General features: G+C 45.1%; 3 protein-coding genes across 3 annotated transcripts; 1 reads left to right on the forward strand and 2 right to left on the reverse strand.

The window, feature by feature from the left end:
- Window positions 1-391: 391 nt before the first annotated feature.
- UBR7 (ubiquitin protein ligase E3 component n-recognin 7) lies at window positions 392-11355 on the reverse strand. The gene is made up of 11 exons (XM_086748821.1): window positions 11176-11355; window positions 10919-11052; window positions 10006-10066; window positions 8354-8449; window positions 7660-7713; window positions 6386-6491; window positions 4947-5131; window positions 4241-4372; window positions 3677-3839; window positions 2715-2776; window positions 392-1885 (listed from the first exon to the last, which is right to left on the reverse strand). Exons 1-11 carry the CDS (start codon window positions 11338-11340, stop codon window positions 1793-1795), a joined length of 1251 nt encoding a protein of 416 aa, XP_086604947.1. The 5' UTR covers window positions 11341-11355; the 3' UTR covers window positions 392-1792.
- Window positions 11356-11523: 168 nt separating this feature from the next.
- On the forward strand, window positions 11524-13496 carry GON7 (GON7 subunit of KEOPS complex). Its single transcript, XM_086748822.1, has 2 exons — window positions 11524-11749; window positions 11852-13496. The coding sequence occupies exons 1-2, from the start codon at window positions 11551-11553 to the stop codon at window positions 11965-11967; spliced, it is 315 nt and encodes a 104-aa protein (XP_086604948.1). The 5' UTR covers window positions 11524-11550; the 3' UTR covers window positions 11968-13496.
- A 5522-nt stretch (window positions 13497-19018) lies between these two features.
- Window positions 19019-21791, reverse strand: LYSET (lysosomal enzyme trafficking factor). Its single transcript, XM_086748289.1, has 2 exons — window positions 21635-21791; window positions 19019-20031 (listed from the first exon to the last, which is right to left on the reverse strand). Exon 2 carries the CDS (start codon window positions 20013-20015, stop codon window positions 19620-19622), a length of 396 nt encoding a protein of 131 aa, XP_086604415.1. The 5' UTR covers window positions 20016-20031; window positions 21635-21791; the 3' UTR covers window positions 19019-19619.
- Between the last annotated feature and the right edge of the window lie 1963 nt (window positions 21792-23754).

The following is a 23754-nucleotide window of genomic DNA, read 5'->3' on the forward strand; positions in this document are numbered from 1 at the left end:
GAGAGGACTACACCATTGTGGTCATTTCTTGAGCACAGCGAGTGGTGGGACCGGCCCTCGCTGTACTGTGGCCTTGCACTGGAGGACAGCACAACTTGGAAAACCTGGGGTTTCAGTTCGGGGTGCTCTGAGCTGGAGCCCAGGCCGGTGCTTGCCTCCAGGCCCCCTTCTCCCCTACCCCTTTACTGAATTCAGTGATCAAGCCAGGAGCTGCAGCAGGAGGGCCACCTCATCCCACCCGGGACTGGGCTTGTAAGGGAGGTGCCAGCCCTTGTTTCACAGCTGCCTGTCTGGGAACCCTGGGCACTGTGTGGTGTGTGTCTGCAGCACGCAGAGGAACAAACCGCTACAGCAGCACTTCAAACAGAGAAGAGCAGACAGCCTGAACAGGTCTTTTAATTTTTAGATTTTAGTTAGATACACAGTTACAACTCCTGTAACAGTTGCTACAAAAAAAAAAATAAGCGCATACAATACCCAGAGTTAAATTTAAAAGCAACTAGTCATTGTGCATGAAACAAACCGATGAGCTGAGCTTCTATATGCTAGAACTAGGTTTTGTAAATAACGTGGGCGGAAACAATAGGGAGAGTGATAGACAAAGATCCGATTTTCTTCTCAAAAGTCATTAACATGGAAGCAGAATAGTACCTCGTGGTAAAGAAATCCTCCAACTACATAAAGCAGGAGTTAAAATTAGAATTTTCTTAATATGTTTTGGGGTTTGTGGGTAAAGAAAACTAAAAACTTACAAAAAGTCAGTATTTAATTGTAGCTAAGTGTAGATTCTCTAACATCAGTGATGATAATCACAGTGATTATAAAAAGATCACACATTTTATACTGTAGCAAAATGCCAGGATGCTGCAGTATTTTCAGGAACGTTTATGAAGTACAATAATTTGCAGGAGGCTAGCTTTTAAATCAAAGCACATCAGAAATCCTGTAACAACCCTCCCCCGATGTTTAATTTGCAATTTAGTACCTCCTCCTAGACAGTGTTTGTATTTAGTGAGTGGATAAAGTTCACATGACAAGTTTTTGCATGTAAAACATCACTGTACAATATTAGAAACGAAGTTTTTGAATTTATAAAAACAGACACAACATTCTGTTGCATCAAGCTTAACCTAGGATTGCTCATTTTTCACCTGCCTCGGGAGCGGAGAGCGAGCGTGCGGAAGCACAGTGCTGCTCAGCTCACCTAATACGACCCAGATGTTAGAACGTGATTTCGCCCAACAGCCACAACGCTGCCCGCTTCACCCTTTCAGGAGCCAAGCCTCCCTCTGCACAGCAAACAGCTGTGTCCTGCGTGCAGGGAGCCTTCGCTAGAGCCGCTGCACTCCGAAGAGATGATGCAGAGCCGCGTAAAGCAGGAAAGCCACGCGCTCCACCCTTGCAAAGCACACAGAGGGTATTGCCTGCGTGGCACAGAACGGGGAGCGGGCAGCCCCCGCCCAGGTTTTAGCGCAGCGTTACAGCTACAGGCACCAGCAGTAAAACAGGTGAAGGCTGACCCAGTGACATGCTGTCCTTGTAACAGGCCTGAGACAAGGCCGGCTTTCACGGGAACACAAAGTCGATCAGTAGGAAATCCCTATAAATGCAGTGTACCTGTTAAGAACAACGTTTTAGTCGCTACAAATAAAGGAAGTATGAGACAAAATGAAGACGTTTCTCGGACAGTTGGGATTTTGACGAGAAGCCAAATTCTGAAAATGCCCTCTTCTGTTTGCCAATGAGTACTGTTTTCCCAGACGTCCTTTCAGACCCAAACCCTCTCATCAGTCTAACTACAGTAGTACTGCATCCTGTTAGTTCGTTGTCTTTTCCGTGACTGAAATTCTTCAAAGAAGTGCTGAATGTCTTCTCTTTTAACCACCTGGGGGAAGCAACATGAAACCCAAGTTGTGGTACAAGAATTCATTTAAACAATCCTTTTTTTTTTTTTTCCTTCTTGCATGCACCCCACACATAACACACAAAGCGTATAAAAGCAAGTACCCTGAAATATCTCTGATTCAGCTAGCAAAACAGCTTTCCCGTTGTACTCAAAGGAAACGATTAATGCTGAAATTCCATTGTAAGAGAATACAAACAGAGAAACGAGCTCCCCAAAGGCAGAACAAGCGCACAGAGCAAAGCTCCTGACGGTATTTCTAATGTGTTTGACCACTTCCTTTATCATAAAAAAATGAACACAAAGCAAGATTTTCACTGGCTCACTTCAGACTTGTTACAATGTAACCAAGAATGGCAATTTAGCAAATAAGCCAACAAAATACATGTATTAATTAATAATAATATGCAAATTCTCCCAGAAAACGACTGACAAGACTGATTGCCAATATTTAGTCAGTCCTTATTCTTCTAAGGGTTTAAATTCAATCTAAGAAAAAACATAAAGGTTCAGAGGTTCTGCCCCCAAATACTTTTCCTAGAACTACAGAAGTTCACTTAAATTAAAAAACTGCTCTCAGTATAGAGAGATTTCTGTAAGGTCCATATTATCTCTCAACAATGCCAGTAAGAAAATACAACTTTCAAATTCCAATCAAATCAGGGTTTTCTAATTTCTACTGCAGTACCAGCAACTCCAAGAGACAAGGAAAAAAATATTGTAACATAGCATCAGAGTGTTCAACACCCACCCCTCAACAGTACTTTAAAACACGTTTTATGGCAAACAAATTCTGTGAGTTGTGCCTTACCGTTCCCTCATCTGCAAATCTCCTGAGATAGTCAGTCAGCTCTGTCTTTAAATCATTGTATTCTGGATGGAGAAGCGAAGGCAAGGGAAAGAAAACAAAAAAAAAAACCAAGAAGATATTCTGCTTTAGTTTAACAGTGGCTAAAAAAGACAACTTTTTCCACTTCCTCTCATCATTCGTTAGATTTACTTGAGACAAATCTAGGTTTGAACTGGATTACAAATAATAGCAATAAAAAGACAGGCAAGTCCAGGTAAACATGAGAAGCCTAATAATTTTTCAGACTAACCTCTGCAGTCTGAGTATCTGTTCAGGTGATCTTCAGAGAAACGGACAGTGAGTGAATGAGTACAATCAGTTAAAACACCCTCTCTGCCCCCAGCTTCCCACTGCAAAAGCACACATGGGTAGCCGTGGGAAGTCCTAGCCCATAAATCAGGATTGGGCAAGCGTCCTCACCAGAGTGCAAACCCCTCAGGCAGAACAGGGAAACACGGCTCCAGTTACAAAATACCTCGGCGCTGCCCAGTCAATGCACTCTGCGGCAAAGCTGCCTGGCAGCAGCCTGCACCCCAGCTTCACAGCGGCTGGCACCCGCCCCAGACAACAGGAGATCGCCAAACAACAGAACAGGGTAAGAGAAATAAGAGAGACAGCAGAAGTGTAAATACATGTTTAAATATTGTTACAAGAAATTACCTGCAATACAATATCTAAGATGTGAAATAGGGGAAAGGCTCCCACACCATCTAGTTCCCTGATGTAAGTTAAAGTTGTAGCAGCAGGCCAGAGGACAAACTTCTAGAACAACCCTGACTGAGCTGTGCAACCTGTCGTACGCTCTTCTACGGGTTACTTCAAAAACAGTTTGACACCACACTGCAAGACCTGATACCCACCTCGTAGGGGAAACTGTTCACCTGAAGTGTTAAGGGAGAGTCTAACAAAGAAGCTGTACTTACCACAGATGAGTTCTACTTGCTGGACTCTGTTCATGCTGTTAAGGGTGTCCATTAAAGGATCTCTCCTCTCCGTCTCTTGGTCACTGGTACCTTTATTTTCGTAAGCCAAGACAGTGTCACATTCATCTGTCAGGAACTGGACTTCAAGCTCTGAATACATTTTCTGGAGAATAAAGTACAATTTGCTTTTACATAACAAAACTTCTCAGCTGGAGATGCTCTCGCCCAAGCCTTTTTATGTTCAGTATCACAGATAATAACAATAAAAATAATAATGTCATTTTTGTATCCAGCATTTCAGACGTCACTCCTCAATGACTTCCACAGCAATACTGGATTTAAGCAGCAAAGAAAACACAAACATTTAGAAGCTCCTTTGTGCTCTGTTAGTTCCAGAGGATCCAGTGTGTTTCTTTATATGGGGTGAAGGAGGTTTTTAGGTGTTTATATGCAAGGTAAGAACATTTACACAGATTTCATCTACAAGCTTCCCTTCAAAGATTCTCTGGGAGCTCCTCCCTGCTTCCCCCACATCAGTGATGGCAATAATGACAGAATACATACCAAACAGTCTTCACAGGTGCATAATTTGCTTCTCCAGTTCGATGGCCAAAAGGTGGCAGTATCTTTTTTTAAAAATTGCTTGCTTTGGAGTTCTTTCAGCTTGCAGACTGGCTCCTCACTCTTAGTAACTACCTGAATTAAAATGAGAGCATTCAGTACTCGATAACGTCACTTCAAATACACCTCATTCTCTCCCACGTCATTTTCCTTACGCAATATTTTTCTTTTGTCTCAGACTCACTTACTTTTATAAACAACCTATATTACCATTTCATCCACACGAGGATTCTGATGTGGTTTTAGCAGTTTTCACTGGAAATTTCTCTAGAAGTTTACTGCAATAGCCATAAATGTTTAAGGAATCAGAGCTGGACTATCATCATGCAAATACAGCTACAACGCACAATATCCCTGCATTAGAACAAACTCAGAGGCCACCTCAGTGCGAAGGCAGCTGGCCGACAGGAAGGGATGGATGTAACCTAGCTGCAAACGCTACACCCTGGCCACCGCTTTCAGAAGCGTGTTCCACAGCCTGCACTGTGCTCCACAGAGAGCGCACCTTTGAAGTGTGAGTGACTGAAGAGGAACTCGGAAACAGACTGAAAGCACTTACGCCTTCACTGAACCTAAACAGAGAGGTGGGCTCTACCTCACCTACCAGCAGTACGAAGACGTACAGGACAGAAAAGGAGGTCTGTTTTACCTCTGGACAAGCAGACCCAGAGCTAGTGGATGGTTCATTAAACTGTTCCATTTGCTTTTCCTCCTTTGTTTCTTGGTGTTCCACTCCACTTTCTCTTTTTATTTCTTTTTTCTGCTCTTCATTTTCCTCAACCTTCAGGACAACCCCTTCATCTTCAAGGGAGTTCACTTTGGTTAAAGCAGGAACTGGAAGATACATACCCATGTAAATGAAAATACCATGCCAGACAACGTACAGGCTACCACAGATGTTCTCCCTGCTCCACAGTGCAGCATCACAGAGCACCTAGATCACCTCGTACACCGCGAGGTCCTGGATATATTCTATAGAGACACAGTGACCTAGGTATACAAAGAAACCGCTCCCTCTTTCACCATTGTCTTCTTCACCTCTCATACTTTTATTCTAAAATACCCTGCTTCCCAAAGCCTAAGCCCCAGGAGAGGGAAAAGGCTATCACAGTACCAGACAGTTCTGTTCCAAGATGCTTGTCCTTCTTGACACCCTTTGATAGCTGTGGCAGGTTCAGTAGCTGTTGTGTACCTTTTTGCTGACTTTGAGCCAGAGTCCTTTATTTTCTCCAGACACACACACCAAAAACTCTATGACCAATTAACTACACTAACCACTTCCTTATTCAAAACAAGTTTTTCCTTTGATGTCAATTCAGATGTGTGCCCTGTGACATAGCTGGTTAGAAGGAGGAAAACGAAAAACAAATGGGAAACCCTATCTGTACCCTATTTATATTAGAAGGACAAGAACTCCAGATAGGCCAGCTTGGAAGACGTAAAATTACCATTGAAACTTCTGGCCTGTAAGAGATCCATCACCAGTTGATAAAAGCAACATTTAGGAGACTATGCGAAACCAGCTCTTTCCACAGAAATCATGTCTTCTACCCTTCTGATCCCACAGAGACTGCAGAGCAGGGAGAGGCCTGGTGTGACCCCAGGGAACACGTGTCCTGAGAGCACGGCCCCGGCTCAACTCAGGTTAAGGTTTTACACATTCATTTCAGGTGACTCTTATCATTCACTCTCTGCTGCTCAGAGCCTCTTAGACTCAGCTGTTTGCCTCACTGCTTCCCTTAGGATGGCTCTTCAGTTCTTTGATCCAGTTTAGAAATTAAGTTCCTTGAGACAAGTATTAAATCTTCATCCATCTATTTGCTAGCACCTCTTTAATAAAATAAATAAAAGATTGAGCACCGCAGAATTACGATTTAGGAACAAGAACTGCTTTTCTTTCTTTCTTTTTTCCTTTTTTTTTTTTTACAAAACTGTTACTGTAGCCCTGCATGTTCACTGCTGAAGGTGATTGTCCAATATAATGAATATCATTTCTCCAACCACTTAAACAGTACTATGTCATTAATCAACCAAGCATGAGAAATAGATGCTAATGAAATATTGGCTCAGACATCTTAATTTTTTTACCTGCTAATTGCGACGCATAGGCCCACAGGAAATGGCAGTGATTCATGCAGGCTTGGCATACCATTTCATGGAAGTCTCCACTTTCAGGGGGAACGGCACCAAGATGCTATCAAAAAGAAACAAGCACGCAGCAGTGAAACTTTTGCTGCAAATTAACAGACTCAACTCTGCGTTTAGAGGAAGTAAAACATCAAATGCCATCACATTTTCAGCACAAGCACACGCACCTGCTAACTTTCTACAATGATTATCAGTATAACTTAAAGACTGGAAAGAGGGGACAAAAATTCCAGGGGAAAACTGAAATAATTCTCTTTCTTGACAGTCTTTTATGCCTTCTACATACCCAGAAACCTCAGTCCTATTTTTATCTCATTTCTAAACATTATTATATTAAATTACCCTAAACATAGGACAGGTGAAGATATCTATTGCACACTGCATGTTTAAGCTCTTAAATAACTTACGACGACCTCCTAACGTGTAAGAGATTGTAAGCCTTCATACTGAACTTGAGAAGAATTAGGTCCCACAGCTCTCCATAAACTGGTGAGAACTATTTAGGCAATTAAAAGCAGTTATCGGCTTTCTTTTGAAAAGCGCTCTTGGAAAGTGCCCAGTGTGCAGCGTAACATTCTTAATATACGTGTATACAGAAGAATCCTATAGTTTATCTGGAGAACCCATAACTGAAGCCAACCATCTTTTAAAAAACCCTTTGATCCTGCAACTTCAAACATGGAATTTCACTGGTGCCCTTCAAGGCACAAGAGGCCGAATCCTTAATGCTTACACATTAAGTAGGGCATTCACTGAAGTGCTGAGCTGCTTTTAAAAGATTTCCCCAAAGTTCATAATCAGGAATGAACTGCGCAGTTCGTTCCTTGCTATTTAAAGGAATCACAGTTTAAAAAGCATTCTTTTGAATGAAGAACTATTCAGGTAGCTTACGTGCCTCAGTAAGAATCATCTTCTCACTGATTCTACTGATTAGAATTTTCCAATTAAAGAGACAGTTATAAAGTTATTATTTAAAGCAGTAACATTCAAAAAGATAGAACGCTTCCCAGGTTTTTGGGACTGGAGTGGACAGCAGCGCAAGATTAGACTTTCAATATTCCTTTGCCTAGGATGAGAAGAAGTACCTCAGAACTCATGTAATCATTTTTTGAGAACTACAGCAAAGCTTCCCAAGTAAGAATAACCATACAAACTTAGCCAACACTGATTTATTTCTACAGAAATGGCAACTCTGCTACTTATAGTTTCCTTACCCTTCCATGGAACCAGTCTTCACAAACTATGCATTGGATCATCTCATCTGGAATCTAAGAGAACCGTCACATTATTAGCATTAACAGTAACCTCCAGAATCTCTCACAAGCCTCAAACGGCAGCACGGCGCAAAGCCTGCTCAAGTGCATTGCACTTTCCTCTTCAGTATTACTGCAAACAAAAGTCTGTGTGTGCAAACCAAGTGGTATATTTTAATACTTCAGGTAGAGAAAAAGTGACTACTGTAAAGGGAAGCTATAGCCAGTGCTACAGGACAGACTCTCCCCGTCCCAGAAGCACTGCTGCAGGCACAAGGATGCAGATTCTGGTCTCTCCTAAAACGTGCAATATGTCCCTTCTGCGCCTGCCACATTTCTCAAGATAATGAGAAACCCACCCTCTAAGGGAACTCTGTAACTTTAGAGACAGGAAACCAGAAAGGACTGCAGCAGTGTTTTGTCCAAATGAGTTTGTCCTCCTCATCTGCTTTATGACGAATGTATTCTATAATTTTAAAAAAACCTGCTAAAGTAATTATTTTATACAGCACATGACAACCAAAACCAATATGGAACATACGGTTTCTTAAAGTGGGATCTTCCCTGTCAGGCAGCTCAGAAACCACCCTTTACACTATGTTTTGCATAAAAACCATCTATACATGATTACTACTGGTTTTTTTGTATTTCTTACCTCATCTTCAGGATCAGGATAAGGCCTTTTACAAGTACAGTATAATCCGTAGAAATTGTCATTATACTTATTTCCTGAATTCACCTTGCCCTTTTCCTAGGGGGAAAGAAAAAAATATCTCAATAGACAATGCAGTGGAAAACAAAAGAGAGAAAAGATGCACCATCTAGGAAAACACAATTCCTGTTCCACTTTAATTCCTAAAAGCAATCATTATACTCATTGGCTTGAAGATCCCAAAAGAACAATATTACGCAGACATCTATGCTATGCAGCGAGCAGCAGACAGGGCATGTGAGGAATACCAAAGTTCAAAAGGAAAGAGGAAAAAGTCTTTCCACCTTTGTAACACGTGACAACTGTGGTGTTTGTTAAGCTACTGCTAATCTAAAACGATAGATGAGTTTCGATCACCAACACACCTGCCTGCTGCCATTACAGCAATGCTGTGGATTTACTGTGCACCTTCCCCTTCGTTTTTTTTAAAGATCCAGAATGTGATCGAAACCCAATTTTGTTTAATTTTACCACAGAGTTTCCACTAAATTCGTGTTACATAAGCCCCACTCTACAAGAGAGGATTACCCAAATTACAAAACATGCTGAATGAAATTCAATTACAGGTAATCCCATTTAAAAAAAGCACAGCTAATACAGTTGTGGCCAGAGAGCTTCAGAACTGCATGCAGTTGTAGCCTAAGGCCAACATCGGCCTCTGTAGAAACAGTTGTGACCATTTATGTTACTACAAAACACTTTCTACATTATTCTGACACAGGAAGAATGGACAATGCAAGCATCCTGCATCCATGAAGTCAGCCAGAGTAACGGGCGGATGCTGAAGGATCCTGTGCAATTGATTTTGCAATGAACTGAAGGAGGAGGCACAGCCATGTGATCTATTTCACTGACTCAAATGAGAAACAGCAACATCTTGAAATTGTCACAGGTGTCTCTGTAGGCATCACTGGAGCGCAGCCCTACGCTGACGAGCTCTGGATCCATCCCGATTCTGCCAGAACAAAATGATCATACACAAAACCACCTGTCGCCTCCACCTTTGGTGTGTTATTACCCTCGGAGCAGCACGGCAGGAAAGTCAAGCAGCTTCCCGTCACTGCTTCCCAGTCTATCAACTACTTGAAGAGTCCAAAATGCCCACTCAAGAGCACAGATGGCTTAATACAGTAAAAAACTGTCCCATCAGTAGGCTCTGATGACAACCTCTCAAAAAAGATTAGGGCACTAATGCCACCACAAAGAATGGGAGGGAGCTGTCCCTTTGACAGCAGCAAAACCTCGAATTTCCTTAATGCAACTGCAAAACCGCACCCCAGAAGGTTCTCCCGAAGCCAGCTTAAACCTAATGAGCTGTATGAGTGCAGGCACCACAACAGGTCTCTGGCATTACACAGCAGTTCTGCACCTGTGGATGACAAGGATCAAACATTCTCCCTCCTCTCTCCTCGCAACTTTTCCCTTTGGTCCCTCAACAGCTTTGTCCCTTGCAGTAATACGCCCACCTCCTTTAACTTGCTGGGAAAAGCAGAGGCATCACATGAGTCAGCACTGGCTGAGGCAAGGCACCATCCTCCTCAGACTGCTACTTTGATTCTGTATGTACATTCATACAAACCTACAGCTGAACTTACTGGGAGTAACTTGCACTGCAGATTTTTGAACTTGCTATTTCCACAGTCACAGCGGAAGTTCCTGGAAAAGAAAACATAGCATTTCAGGTCTTTCTGTTAACTGAAAACACATTGATTTTTGTGTTCACAACAATTCCCAGCAGCTTATTAGGAGCCATAAAAATATTCTTGCAGCTATTTAAGCAACAGCACCCGTTAGAACTGGGCGAAGGGCCTCCAGCCTTGCCCGCTCAGGCGGTGCTCCTGGCACGTCTCAGCTAACACAACAGTGCTTGGCTGGGAGACCACAAAGGCACAGCCAACGCCGGGTGCCGCAGCCACCACACGCAAGCACACGAGCGCGTGTCGGCAAAAGAGGAGGGTGAATGGGCTTGTTTCCAAAGGCTGGATCCGCGGAGGTGACGAAGCTCTTGTTTGCTACTCGGACCCTTCGGCTCTCGCTGACACAGGGCTGGCATGCCCAGTGAACGGGGGCACAGGGGTGCCTCGGGGACCTCGGCCCAGCCGCCTGCGCAGTTTGCTGGGAGCGGTGTACTGCGGCCGAGTTACACGGTGGAGCGCCGTCCTGCCTCACTGGAACGCGCTACACAGCGGCGGAGGCTCTGGGGAAACGCAGCCCCCAGCGCTGGGGCCCGGCAGGAGCGGGTCAGCGGTGACGGCCTGCGCACCCCGCCCCGCTTTCCCCGCCCGCGCCTGGCTGCGGGGCGGCTCCGGGGAGCCCGCACACGGCCGCGGGCCGCCGCGGTGAGGGGGAGCCGGGGGATCCCTCGCGCGCGGCGCCGCAGACGCACGCAGGCTCGAGCCGCCCGCCCGCCAGCCACCAGCGCGAGCGCGCGCCTCCCGCCGGCGGCAGGGGCGCGCGCCCCCGCCCAGCCCCGCCCCGCGCCCCCCCCCCTCCCGCGCGCCGCCGTACCTCTTGGTGTAGAGCTCGAAGAGGCGGTGGGTGCCGTGGCACTCGTAGCTGCAGGCCAGGCAGATCCCCGCCGGCTCCCCCCCGGGCGGCGTGCAGGTGCTGCAGGCGTACAGCGCCTGCCTCTTCACCGCGCCCTGCGGGGCGACACCAGCGAAGGCTACAGGGGCCGCCGGGGGGCTGGGGGGTCCCGGCCCCAGGCGGCCCCGCCCTCTGCCCCTCGGCCCCGCCCCCCCCGCGGCGCCCGGCCCCGCCCCCACCTGCGAGTAGCTGCAGCGCTCGTGGTCGCTGCCCCCGAGCACGGCCCGCGCCTCCTTCTCGAGCTCCTCGTTCTCCGCCAGCACCTCCGCCAAGGAGACCACGGGCTCCTCCGCGCCGCCCCCGCAGCCGCTCCCCGGCTCGGCGCCCTCCGCCGCCGCCGCCATCGCCGGGACGCGCGGCCCAGAGCGAGCCGAGGCGGGAAACACGCGGCCGAGGCGCCAGGGGGCGCCACAGCGGAAGCGGAACCGCGCGCCCCACGTGACCGGGGCCGCGCGCCTCACAATGGGGAATGGCGGACACGTGACCGCCGAGTGGTGGGCGGGCTCCGCGCGCGCGCCGTGCGGGGATTGGTCGGCGGCGGCGGCGGCGGCGGCATGGAGCTGGTGGCGGAGCTGAGGGGCCCGGACGGGCAGACGCGGTCGGTGCGGGTGCCGTGCCCGGCGGAGGAGGGAGAGGGCGGGCAGCTGCGCGCGGTGCGGCGGGCGCTGGCCGAGATGCAGGAGCGCGTGGCGGAGCTGCTGGCGCCCCTGGTGCAGGCGGAGAGAGAGGCGGCGGGCGGCGGCGGGCCGCGCGGTGAGTGGCGGCGGGGGGCGGCCAGGGGAGGGGGCTCCGCCGCCCCCGGGGCGCCCTGAGCCGCCCGCGCCGCTCATTCCCGCCCCGCTGGGCCCCCGGCAGGTGATGTCGAGGATGAGGACGAAGAGGGAGAGGAGGATGAAGACGAGAACGACGTCGACGTGAAAGCCGGCGCCGACGACCCGCCCCCCAAGCGGACGAAGGTTCAGCAGCCGTGACGGTGCCGGCAGGCCGAGTGCGGGCCCAGGGAGGGACGCGGCGGCGGGACCGGCTGTGAGGGCCCCCGCGCCGGGGCGGGCCGCTGCGGCCGGGCGGGTGCCTGCGGCTCTGCTCGTGTTTAAAGCGCGATGTCCGCCCTGGCGCTGTTTTCATCCGGAAGCCTGAGCGAAAGCGTGCGCCTGGGCGTTAGCAGTGCGTCGCTTGCAGGGTACCGATGTCACGCTGAGAAGAATTTCTAGCAAACGAGTCAGCAGATACAAAAGTATTCTTGCAAGTCTTCTGGCCGCTATATTTTCAGTGACTTTTTCCACGTCATAGTATTTCTTCGTGTGACTAAAACTTTTAAAATAAAGTAATAAAATCTGGAAAGAGTTATTTTGTCAGACATGACCGCAAAAAATCTCAATACAACTTTTATTTGTATAGAGAGACAACGATACAAGACCACTATAGTATTAAAAATTTTAAAACATCTACCTGTAGGACTCTGTCTGTTCCCAAACAGTACTACAAGAGTCTTGTACAGTCCTGCAGTAGAAGATTATTTTTGCCTGTCATTTAAAAGGTTTATTTTAGTCGCTCATCAATCAAGTATTTTCCTGGAAAAGGTCATAGACAAAGTAGATTGAAAGAGTTGGGATTCTTGGTTTCAGAAAATTGTCAGTTTTTGTGACAGCCAAGACAGTGACAAAGTGCAACTTTGATTTATTTTCACTATTCCACAATTCAAAACCTGCTGTCTGTCCTAAGGCTGTTTTCTCCAAATGTTTGGTTTGGTTTTTTTTTTTGAACTTCTCTTTTTTCATGCAGCAGTCAATCTTTATATACTTTCTTCCATCAATGAGTTTTATTCAGGTTGATTTTTACATTCATTTAGAGCAGCTAAATCAAATAAAGCAAACATCACAGCTTAATATTCTGCCTGTGCAGAACTCTCAACGTTACCTGAAAATGAGAAAAAAGAAGAGCGGAGTGATTTTTTTTGAGATGCTTTCTAAAAACAAAACTTTGGGCAGAAGCTAGGGGAAAGGTAAGTAGGGTTCTATGCTGGTTACTGTAGTTTATTTTAGAGAGGGAGAAAGCATAAATATTTGAGTAATACCTAAGAGTATATTATGTGCAATAGTTCCTGGCTGTGTAAATCAGCACAAGGTAGCTTGTTCTTTCTTTTCATGATAATGCAGCACGTGGAATGCTGTTAAGGTAACAGGGAGGAACAACAAGGGGGAAGTTGTCGATGCTTCCCATGTGTTACTTTCATTCCCAGTTTGTGTTTGGTGCGTGCTTCTGTGAACAGGCATAAAACATTGATAACCATACCATGGAGCTCATTGTGGAGCCTGTCTGCTGGTTTTCTCTAGCAGAAATTAACTGACTGATTGAAGAATGTGAAAAGCACTTTTTCATTTTGATGGGTTCTGCTGGCATACCTTGTTTACGTATTGTGGAAACTGAGCGAGTCTTGAGACTTGTGTATGGAGGACAAAGTATAGGAATAAATGATGGATTAATTTTTATGAGCACAAAATTGTCTCCATTTGTTTGAAATGGTGGGGGGGTAGAAAGGAGATCCGGTAAACATAGTTTGGACATCTTTATGTACTCTTATTCTAAGGAATTCACACACCCGTTATTCTGTTAGCAGATATGACAGGCATAACTGAGGAGAAAAGATGAACTCTGAAGACTACGGAGCTTTAGTTGCTGAGGACCTAGGGTGAGAGAAAATTATACAAATTAATTCTGAGCTCTTGTCAGGCTGCAAAATCTTAAAGTGATAAAATGCTGAAAGTGTTTTAGGGTAGATAGATAATTTATTGAAGGAAGTGGTATCAAAGGAAGTGGCTTATCAAAATGTAAAAAAAAATCTAGCATGATAAATATATCAGAAGGGCTCCTTCACGTGACCTGTGCTAAAGCAATGATATCTTTCATGAGCTCTGTTCTTCAGCTTTGGAAGCTTGCTGTAGAGCTACATCCAAGAGCAGCGTTTTCCTTTCCTGCCCCCCTCCAGACTGTAGTCCTAAGCACTCCAACAATGGTGTGAACTGTAGGATGGCTAAAAAGCAGCATTTAACGTTAGGTGTCAGTTTGTGGCCTTTATGTATAAACTTTGTGTAAATAGTCCACTGGCATGTCAGGGGCTAAAAACCTCTTAGTGTAAAGCAGCAAACCAGTGTGGGAGGAAACACAGGTAACACTGCCATAATGGGACACTTCTTTTTTTCTGGCAGCCTGGACACAGTAACATGCTGCAGCTGAGCTCCAGAAGATATCAATAAGCATTGGGTCAAGAACAACCACTCAAGTTTTTGACTTTAAAGAATCATTTCTAGTCCTTATTGTGGCCACAAAAACTTTTAAGTAACAAAAAGGGTACTGGAGGTTTGCGGGGCCTCATATAATTCTAAAATGTAGGTTTGCTTGTGACCTGAGTGCTCTAACTCAATAGAGAACTTAATTATTTTTTTTCTGAGAGTTGCTGCAAGATAACTATGTACAAGAAGCTTTACTGTGATGGGGTTTTTTTTTTTTCTCTTTCCCCTCTCCCTATCTGTAATAGGACCTACCCTACAGCTGTGTTCTGAACCCCTTCTGGGGAGCCCCTTTCTCCCCCAGAACGACTGCAGTGTCCTGCTTCCTGAACTGTCCTCTAGCCAAAGAACTGGGAAAAGGTACAGAGCGCAACAGAGAGAACCAGCTGGTGTTGCTCACTGGTTGTGGCACCCTTTTTCCAAGCAACCAAGTCAGACAAGTCAGTGAAGCATACAGGTTTTTCCATGGCTCAGGGAGAGGCTACAAAATTTTCCAAAGACAGAAAAACTTAAGGTTTATGTGTGTGGAGAATACAGCAAAAGCCTGCAATGACTTTTAAAAAGCTGTCCTAGAGAATGAAGCTTTCCGCAGGCCCTAAGTGAACTGTGGCCCCTACATTTTAGGTAGAGTAGACAAGCCTTGACGGAAGAAAGATGGCATACTCATCTCCGAGATATGCTAGTGCTTTTGGACCTTAACCAAACTTCAGGCTGGCACAGAACAAGCCAGCTCACCAGCTCTGCGCTGTTTAATGTAATCCGTATGTCTACCAACAGAACTTAGTTTTACTACCTAGAGGGGGCTAGATGGATTTCCTTACCAATATACAGGGAGAATGCTGGTATGTTTCTATTGAATTAAAAGAGCTGAAGTGATATTAAATTCTTGGTAGTATTTAGCTGAGAACCAACTACTTTTACTAGTTGCAAAACAGAACAGCAAAAATGTCAAAGCAAGTCTCCTTCACATAGACTGGGACTGTATGACATACGCTATTGTTACTGCTTTGAAATACTGAATTTGCTGGTTTGAACAACTTTGAGGCTAAATTCACAAAGGAATTCCACAGGTTGCCGTGTTCTGAGTTAAAAAAAAAAAATCACAAATATGATTTTTATTAGGCACTCAGATGGTTCTGTGAAGGAAAGGGCCCGATAATCAGGGCATATTATTGTACAATAAAGTGCAAAACCTTTCCTAGTTCCTAGGAGATAAATGCACTCTCATCACTTTCATTAAGAGTTTGAATGCAATTTATCCATTGCAGCCCCTGTGTGATTCCCACTCATTCTAGCTTAAAAGTTAATTTATACACAGGCTCCTACAGATACCAGTCTCTCTACAGAATGTGGTAATCGGGCAGTGAGGACACGATAATGTCTCTTGGCACTTGAATATATGGTTACTACATGAATACCTAGCAGTGTAAACAACTGAGCAGTGGTTTGGAGCATATTCACTAGCCAAAATTTACTGGGCTAGTCACAAGCTTTGGGGACTTGGAGTTGTGCAGAAGTACTTTCTTTCTTTCCAGAAGAAACCTGTACCATAGGGCTAGCTTTAAAGAGAGCTGAGTCAGTTCTTACACATCAGCTAACTGGTAAAGTTATTAAAACTGCTTTCACGCATTAAGTCATACATAGAAAAGAGGTTATCATCCAAGACTGGTAGATGAAAATCAGCATTTCTTTAAAACTACTAGCATAAGAAACTAGAGAGCACCCTTTTAAGAAGGCTATGGACTAGGCAAGAGAAAATAAGGGAAGTTAATAAATATCTTGGACAAACTGGAAAGTTTTGTTCCAAGGATAAGTCAATCCTCCTATTCTTACTTAAAGAATTCAAGCCTGCAGTTCTAGTTCACTGCTGGCATAAACATGCTTCATAAGAAACATTTTATTGCAACTTACTTCAGTCCAAGTTTGAAGGGCTGCAGTCTGAAGTTCCACTCTTCACTGGACCTGCTCTCCCACAGAGGGAAGTGAAGAACAGGCGCAGCAGTACCTGTAAGCGTGGCAGAGGTTCTCCTGAGACAGGAAGGGACTGCCAGGTGAAGGTGGAGCAGCTAATGAAACTAACAATCAGACTGCCCAAGAGTAATGCTCAAGCAGTCAGACAAAAGTTTTATCTTGTGACACAAACACAATAGAGAGAAATCTAAGGTAGATGGCACAGAGATTAATAGTAATCAACCCTGTATTAACAGCTACTCTATTGACAGAAAATTAAAGCTCTGAATGATTGCTAAGCTGGCAGAGGTTAGCAATCATCTGAGGACTTTATTACTGCCTCTATTTTTACAGCTTCTGCTTTAGAAACTTGCCTAAGATCAGGTCTGAGCTAATTCATTTTAACTTAAAAGAGTATGAGTAAAAATGCCTTTTCCCTGCTAAGTGGAAGTTGTAGCAATTCATCTTTTCCACCTACTCAGAGGAAAAAAAACCTAAGTAGATTTGTATGAGCAAGTTCTAACACAAGCTAGTCACGCATTTTTTATTAATGCCATTGCTGTGGAAACAGATCTGTGCTATTATCTGTCCTTTATGATCAAGAACTAATTGAGAAGTACATAGTCTTTAAAGAGGTTGTAAAACTTCTTTGAGCTTGATTATCCCCAAAGCTTCTAGATTATGTCAATTTGTGTTACAGGCAGTTATCTTCTGTGACTGAGAACTCATTAGCCTTGACACTATCTAAAAATTTTCAGGATAATCAAGTTTAAAGTCATTTCACTGCCTCTTTTAAAAGGCTACAGTAAAAAACAATTTAATCATTAATTTTTATAGTCTGTCCTTTACTGATTCTGTGGGTAAGACTTGTTGATGTTCCACTGGTGCCAAAAATGCTGGAAGCACCAGTGGAGCTAGCTTTCCTCTTCTACTGCCTCGTATTGCTATGTACTATGTTAATAGTTTGCACTAATTCTCACCATTGCTGCTCTTCACCTCAAGCTCAAACCCTTACAGACATAGCATTAGCTTCAATTAGGCTGTGTGTCTTTTCTGCAGTTAGTTGCATAGCTCATGCCGGTAGCCAGCTTTAATCCAGTAATAGGCTTCTGATGCAAAAGCGTGCAAACACAAACCTCCAATCTGTAAGTCACTGCCGCGCCCAGCACATGCTCCACGGCCAGACCGCTTGGCTCATCGCATCAGGCACGCTGATGAATTTGCTAAAGGCCACATGCTTGCATAACAGAAACTTACGCAGTTCTCCCTATCATTTTCTATTTTTGATGCTTCCTCTTAGTTGTTGTTCTTCTTTAAATAACTCCATCTAGACACAACATAATTGCTCAATTTAAAAACTACACCGAGTTAAAAACATAGTCCAGCCAAGAGACATCTCCCTGTTACAAAGGTAGAGAAATGACAACGGGATTCACTTTCACCCAGCCAGCCCCAAAACTTCAGGCTACAGCCAAGCAATTAGGGCACAGAGCATAAAAGGACAACAAAAAAAAGATCACCAAACATACACACTGAGGGAAGGACAGGAGAGAAGGTACAGCAGCTGACCTGCAGCAATGCTGTCCAGCAACAAACATACATTATCAATGACTTTATTCTTTGTTGGTGTATCTGCATTAACAAAATTCTGTTTATAAACACTGAAAAGTTTTTGTTTTATAATTAAATAGGATGATGATTTTTAAAGTTAGGAAACAACACAACTTAAAAGCTCTGAGTCCCAAAGATACTACAAGTCAGAGTCTATACTTTATTCTCACTCCAGCATATCAAGATGGCAGCATCCTCCTTTCCATATTGCACTTAGAACTCAAAGCCATCTTGTAAAGGCTACATCGTGTTTTCAGGTCCTAGCACCGATACTTGCATTTGAAACCAGCGTCTCAAAATATCTCCAAATGCAAATAGGAAGTTTAAGGTGTTGTGACTACCATGCTTAAACACAGCAACTCTGCAAACAGCGTTCTCTTTCCAGAGCAAGAGAAAGCCAATACTCTCCAGGATTCCCTTAAAGCAGTCAGAAATGGATTAGCACTTGGGATGATTAGGTACTGACAATCACATACAATTGAAATGATAATTGAGGAGTTCAGTTCATAATTGGTTTGGGCCTACTGCTTTTGAAGAGCATATTTTGCACTGTTTTCACTTCCATCATGGCTGGCTCAAAAATTTAGTTACTGTAAGAAGAATTAAAAAAGGACAAGAAAGCACAGATTTGATATTATTCAAAATAGACAATCCAGTAGTTAGAATTAAATGCTATGCCAAAATAGCCCTGAAAAATAGAGGCTGAAACTATGGTAAGAAATCAGTGTAATTTCAGTGTGACTGAAGAGATCTGCATTCATTGCAAGAATGAGAAGGTGTCTTACTTCTTCAAATTTCTGGAAAAAGCATGGTTATCTGTCTTACAACCTGTTTGTAGCATCCCCCCAACCTAACACCAGTTAACTTGCCCAAATTTAAAGTTTTTCCTAATACATCAGTGCTCCCAGAACATGGTTTTGCATCATGTCCAGAGTGAACTTAGAATGACAGTAAATTTCAGTCACTTGTAATGTTATCAGAGGAGCTTCCCATAGACAGGAGAAGGAAACACAACAAAGTTGTGTGCAGACGGTCGACCAATGCCAACACAAGCGGCTTCTGACATCACAGCAAAGCACCAGCCCCAAGGCCTACGCCACTCCTCACTGCCTGCTTACTGACACCTGGTACTGTTGTGGTCCCTGGAAAAAATTAAGCTGCCACAGAATAAAAATACCTTTTTCTCTTTAAGGGTTTGCACAAACTTTATTCTTTGCTTCCTGTATTTATATCTCAACTTATTTTTTAAAAAATTGATTAAAAACCAGCACTGATGTAGATATGAATTACTTTTAAAAGAAAAAAAAGAAAAAGAAAAGAATTGTGTTAAGTGCAGCTTTTATAATCACGCTCTGATTTTTTTTTTCCTTTTACATTTACCACAAAAGAAGTATATTTTTATTGATTTTACTCCAAAGGAAAACATAGGAAATCACTTTTTTTGCACAGAGGAGTAAAGTCATGGACCAGAAACCTATTTCCCCACAGGACGTTTCAGATGGAGCGTTGCAATTTTGCATCATTAAGGCAAAATGAGGAGTACTTCCATCAAGTGTCACGTAGGCCTCTCCCACTCTGGCCATTTTGATAGACCCATATCTAAAAACCTTTGAAGTTTGTTTTTTTTTTTTTTTTTTTAATTATAAAACAGTCACTCTCTTCATTGTTTAACAGTTTCAAAGAAAAGGCTCTCTCCAGCCTTCACTCAGAACTTCAGTCTTGTGATTAGATCAGGCATAATTGCTTCAAAACTGCTATAGAAATTAGAAATTGAGCTAAGTGTCAATCAGTTGTAATCTACTGATCTGATTAGAGGCCTTCACAAATGTTTGATGACGATTGCAAATAACAGCCAAGCAAATAGGAATGATGCAATACCCAACAGTTTTGGGGTCAGCTCTTGTACAGGAATAGAGGAACAAGAACATCTGTAAATATGGTATTAAAAATATTATAGTCCACAGCCAAAAAGGCAAGGATAGCAGTCGTACTTTTAAGGAGTGCGTCCATGTGGTTCCTTCCTGTGGTTCCTTGGGGTGTTGCTGAATGTGCTCCAGTGCTAGTTTGTTGTAAGTCTCATTGATTTCAAAGACGTAATAAAAAACTGCAGCACTTGCTAACAAGTACAACCCCACACCAATCCATCCCATCCTCTGGCGGAAGTTCATCATTCTCCATGCTCTGCACCTGCAACAAAAGGCAACGTATACATTCAGTACAGCTTGGAAGAGGACATACAGATGAAGCTCGGTTTTCCTAAGTTAATTTTTTAGAACTTTTCATTATACATTAGTAAAACCAGTGCAAACATCCACTTCTGAAGACCCGAGTTCTCTCTGCATTAGAGAAAATCATACTATTATGCCAGCAACAGGCTAATGGTAATTACACACAATGCTCCATCGACAGCGCTGGCTGGTTTAGGGCCTGCTAGCTATCAGGTCATACTGGGCTAAAGCCACGTACTGGGCGAACAACACAGAAGTCATGAATTGGATAAGTTACTTACCCCACCTGCCCTCAGTATCTCTAGCTGCAGGGCGGGGATAATACAAGACATTCTATACATACAGAAAGTTTGTAAAGTTCTTTGATGTGCACAAGACAAACACGCTGCTAGCCAGCCAATAACAGGAGCTCATCACCGCTTGTTTGCAGTGTAGCAACATCCAGTTTTATTAAGTTCTAGTTAAGTGCCCAGCTACGAACCACATAAAAGGGTGTTTTCAGTTTGAACATGACAAGATACGTACTAAAGGTATGTATTTGTACCCTTTGGCACACATGAAGATACCATAAAGACGTTACTTGCACCTAACTGTATTTCCGCTCTGCCCGTGTGAGCAGCTGCAGGAGGAAAGGAGCTGAACATCTGTACCAGTAACTGACTCAGTGCAGAACAAACCAGACACCAGACATATGGCACTTCTCAAAAGAAACACAAATTATTGAAGCGCCACAGTCACTCTGGGCTTGATTTTGGCTGCTTTAAGATCTCCAGCTGGCTGTACAGATCTAGGTGACTTGACCCACTCTTCAAACCGGTCACAAACACTCCAGCTGAAGTACCTCCACTCCAAGAAGGCATCACCACCTTCCCTCAAAACAGCCCTTGGGCAGGGCAGGGAGAACCACCACTTCACTGCAGCTGGTTAAACAGTTCTCCTTACAAATGTCCTTTTCCAGACTCCTGGGGTTTTACCTTTCCCAGCATTTTTCAGAGAGAAGTTAAATCAGTTTATGCAGCATTGTTTTAAGAAAACACATCAGGCTTTTAAAATAGTTGACCGAAACGCTTTTTTAAGGATGACTTATGCATCCAGAACAATAACTACTAATGAAAGTACAAGAGAGTTCACTATAACTGACAAAAAAAAAAAAAAAATAAAAACATTACCCCTTTCTAAATTTCCCTTCCCAAGGCCAAACGAATCTGTCTGGTCAGCAAACTTGAAAGACTCCCTGTTTTTCCGTATCCGACGGGATATCCCCAGTCCTGACCGGACAGAACCGCACCAGGGCAGCCCCGGGGAAGTCGCTCTGGCCCCGACACTTGTGCACGACTCCGATTTTCCGCTTCGAGACACCGTTTCTACTTGCCGCTTTCGGAGATACCCGTGATGGTTACCACTGGTTCACCCCCGTTCCGCGGGTGCTCCGCGGCTCCTCCCGCCGCCGGCCCCGCGAACCGGCCGCTGCCGAGGGCCGCAGCGCTCAGCCCTCCCGCGGCCGCCGCACCCGCGCTCCGGGCGAGAATGGCTCCGCCGCTCCCGCGCCGGCAGCCTCTTACCTTCCTCCAGCGGAGAAGGAGGGAGCGGGAGGGCGGCGGCAGGCGGCCCGCTCCCCTCAGCCCGCGCCGCCGCGCCGGGAGGCGGAGGGGCCGGCCGGCCTGCCGCGCCGCTGCCGGCCCGCTGCCATCGCCGCCCAGCCACCGCTCCGGAACCGCGGCACTTCCGGCATGGAGAGAAGCACTTCCGGTGCGCGCCCGTCTCCATCCGGGGCGGGGCGGGGCGGGGCGGGGCCGGTCGTGCTCGGGCGGGGCGGGGCGGGGCGGGGCGGGGCGGGTTGGCCGGCGGCCATCTTGGTTAGGGCCGGCGCCCCTCTGTGGCTTGTTTCGCCTCGCCCAAAATGGCGGCTGGCTTTCGTGGCAGCAGCCCTTTGTAACTGCTCATTTCTCTTATTCAACCTTCGGCTACTGCCGGTGTGGTTGGGGCTGCCAGTTCCAAGCCGCCATCATTTCTGCGCCAGTGCTGGTACATGTGGTGGTGGAAGAGAGGCCGCGCTTGGGCGACCCAGCCACAGCACCAGTGTCCCGTGTGCCTCGGTGGGCAGGCCCGTGCTCCAGCGACCTGGCCCTGTGCTGGCCTGGCCCAGCGCTTGCCTCTCCCCATGCTGCCCGTGTGCAGGCACTGGAGGAGAGGAGGAACTTGAACAGCTGCATTTGGACAGTTGGCTGCGTTAGCTAGGTGTGATTGTTGAGGGAAATGCCAGTGGAGACTGATGTGGAACAGTCTCCAACACCTAACATACACGTACTTAACAACCATTGTATGTTTATACATAAACACGTCTTACTGCTGTGTTTATATAGAATTAAATTATTAGGAAATAGACTACTGGGGAAAAGCCTTCAATGAAACCAGAAGCTCATCTAAACTGCCAAAAAAAAAAAATCTGATTTGGTCAGGTATGTGTGGTTCACAGGTGTGTACCACGTTTGGAAAGTTTGCTTGTGCAGGAGGTGTTTAAGCAGGAGCCCACAACATAAGAAGGATGTGGACCTGTTTGAGGGAGTCCAGAGGAGGGCCATGAACATGATCAGAGGGCTGGAGCACCTCTCCTGTGAGGACAGGCTGAGAGAGTTGTAGATGTTCAGCCTGGAGAAGAGGAGGCTCGAGGGAGACCTTATAGCAGCCTTCCAGTACCTAAAGGGGGCCTACAAGAAAGATGGGGAGAAAATCTTTAGCAGGGCCTGTTGTGATAGGACAAGGGGTAATGGTTTTGAAATAGAGAGAGGTAGATTCAGACTGGATATAAGGAAAAAAATTTTTACACTGAGGGTGGTGGAACACTGGACCAGGTTGCCCAGAGAGGTGGTGGATGCCCCATCCCTGGAAACATTGAAGGCCAGGCTGGATGGGTCTCTGAGCAACCTGATCTGGTTGGAGCTGTCCCTGCTCCTTGCAGGGGGTTGGACTAGATGACATTTGAAGGTCCCTTCCAATCCAAACTATTCTGTGATTTTTCTGAATATGGTAACTGTTTAACACGTATTTCCTGTGCTAGTTAAAACGATTGAGTAACTGCATAGCATTATACAAAAACGGGAACTTTTTACTAAATTGTTGTATCCTAAAGTCATGAGAAAACTGCTGTTTTCTCATACTGGTGCTGGGAGGTGTTGTGACTTCTTTCTGAATTTCTTCACAAATTGAATCATCTATGAGTGAAATGGATTTCAAATCCACTTGATTTGTCAAAACCTTGACTATAACTTTCTGTTTGTGTTGGGAATGACTGACTCATTGTCAGTCAGCACTGAATTCTGTCCTCTAGAGTTATAGAGAAGCAGTGGTGGCCATAATTCACACACATCCAGCTCTAGTTAACAAGAAGGCTAAAAGAATTTAAAAAGGATGTCAAATAAGAAAGATGCTGAAGTAATGACATTTTTTGTTTGGGTGTAAATAAATACATGCATGTAGGATTTTCTGCCATTTTTCTTGGGGGAAAATGTAGGTGCTTGTGATGCAGTATATAAAAACTGCTGCAAAATTAAACTTAATGATGGCTTATCCTGCTATGTTTGGTGTTTTAATTAAAAATGTTAGAAGTGTTTGTTTTTTATTATATTCAGGACAGCTGATGAATAAATGCACGGTGCTGCAGATGTCATTGGAGAAGAAGGAC

The sequence above is a fragment of the Chlamydotis macqueenii genome, chromosome 5 (genome assembly GCF_036417535.1).
Source record: "Chlamydotis macqueenii isolate bChlMac1 chromosome 5, bChlMac1.mat, whole genome shotgun sequence".
In the NCBI taxonomy this organism is placed as follows: Eukaryota; Metazoa; Chordata; class Aves; order Otidiformes; family Otididae; genus Chlamydotis; species Chlamydotis macqueenii.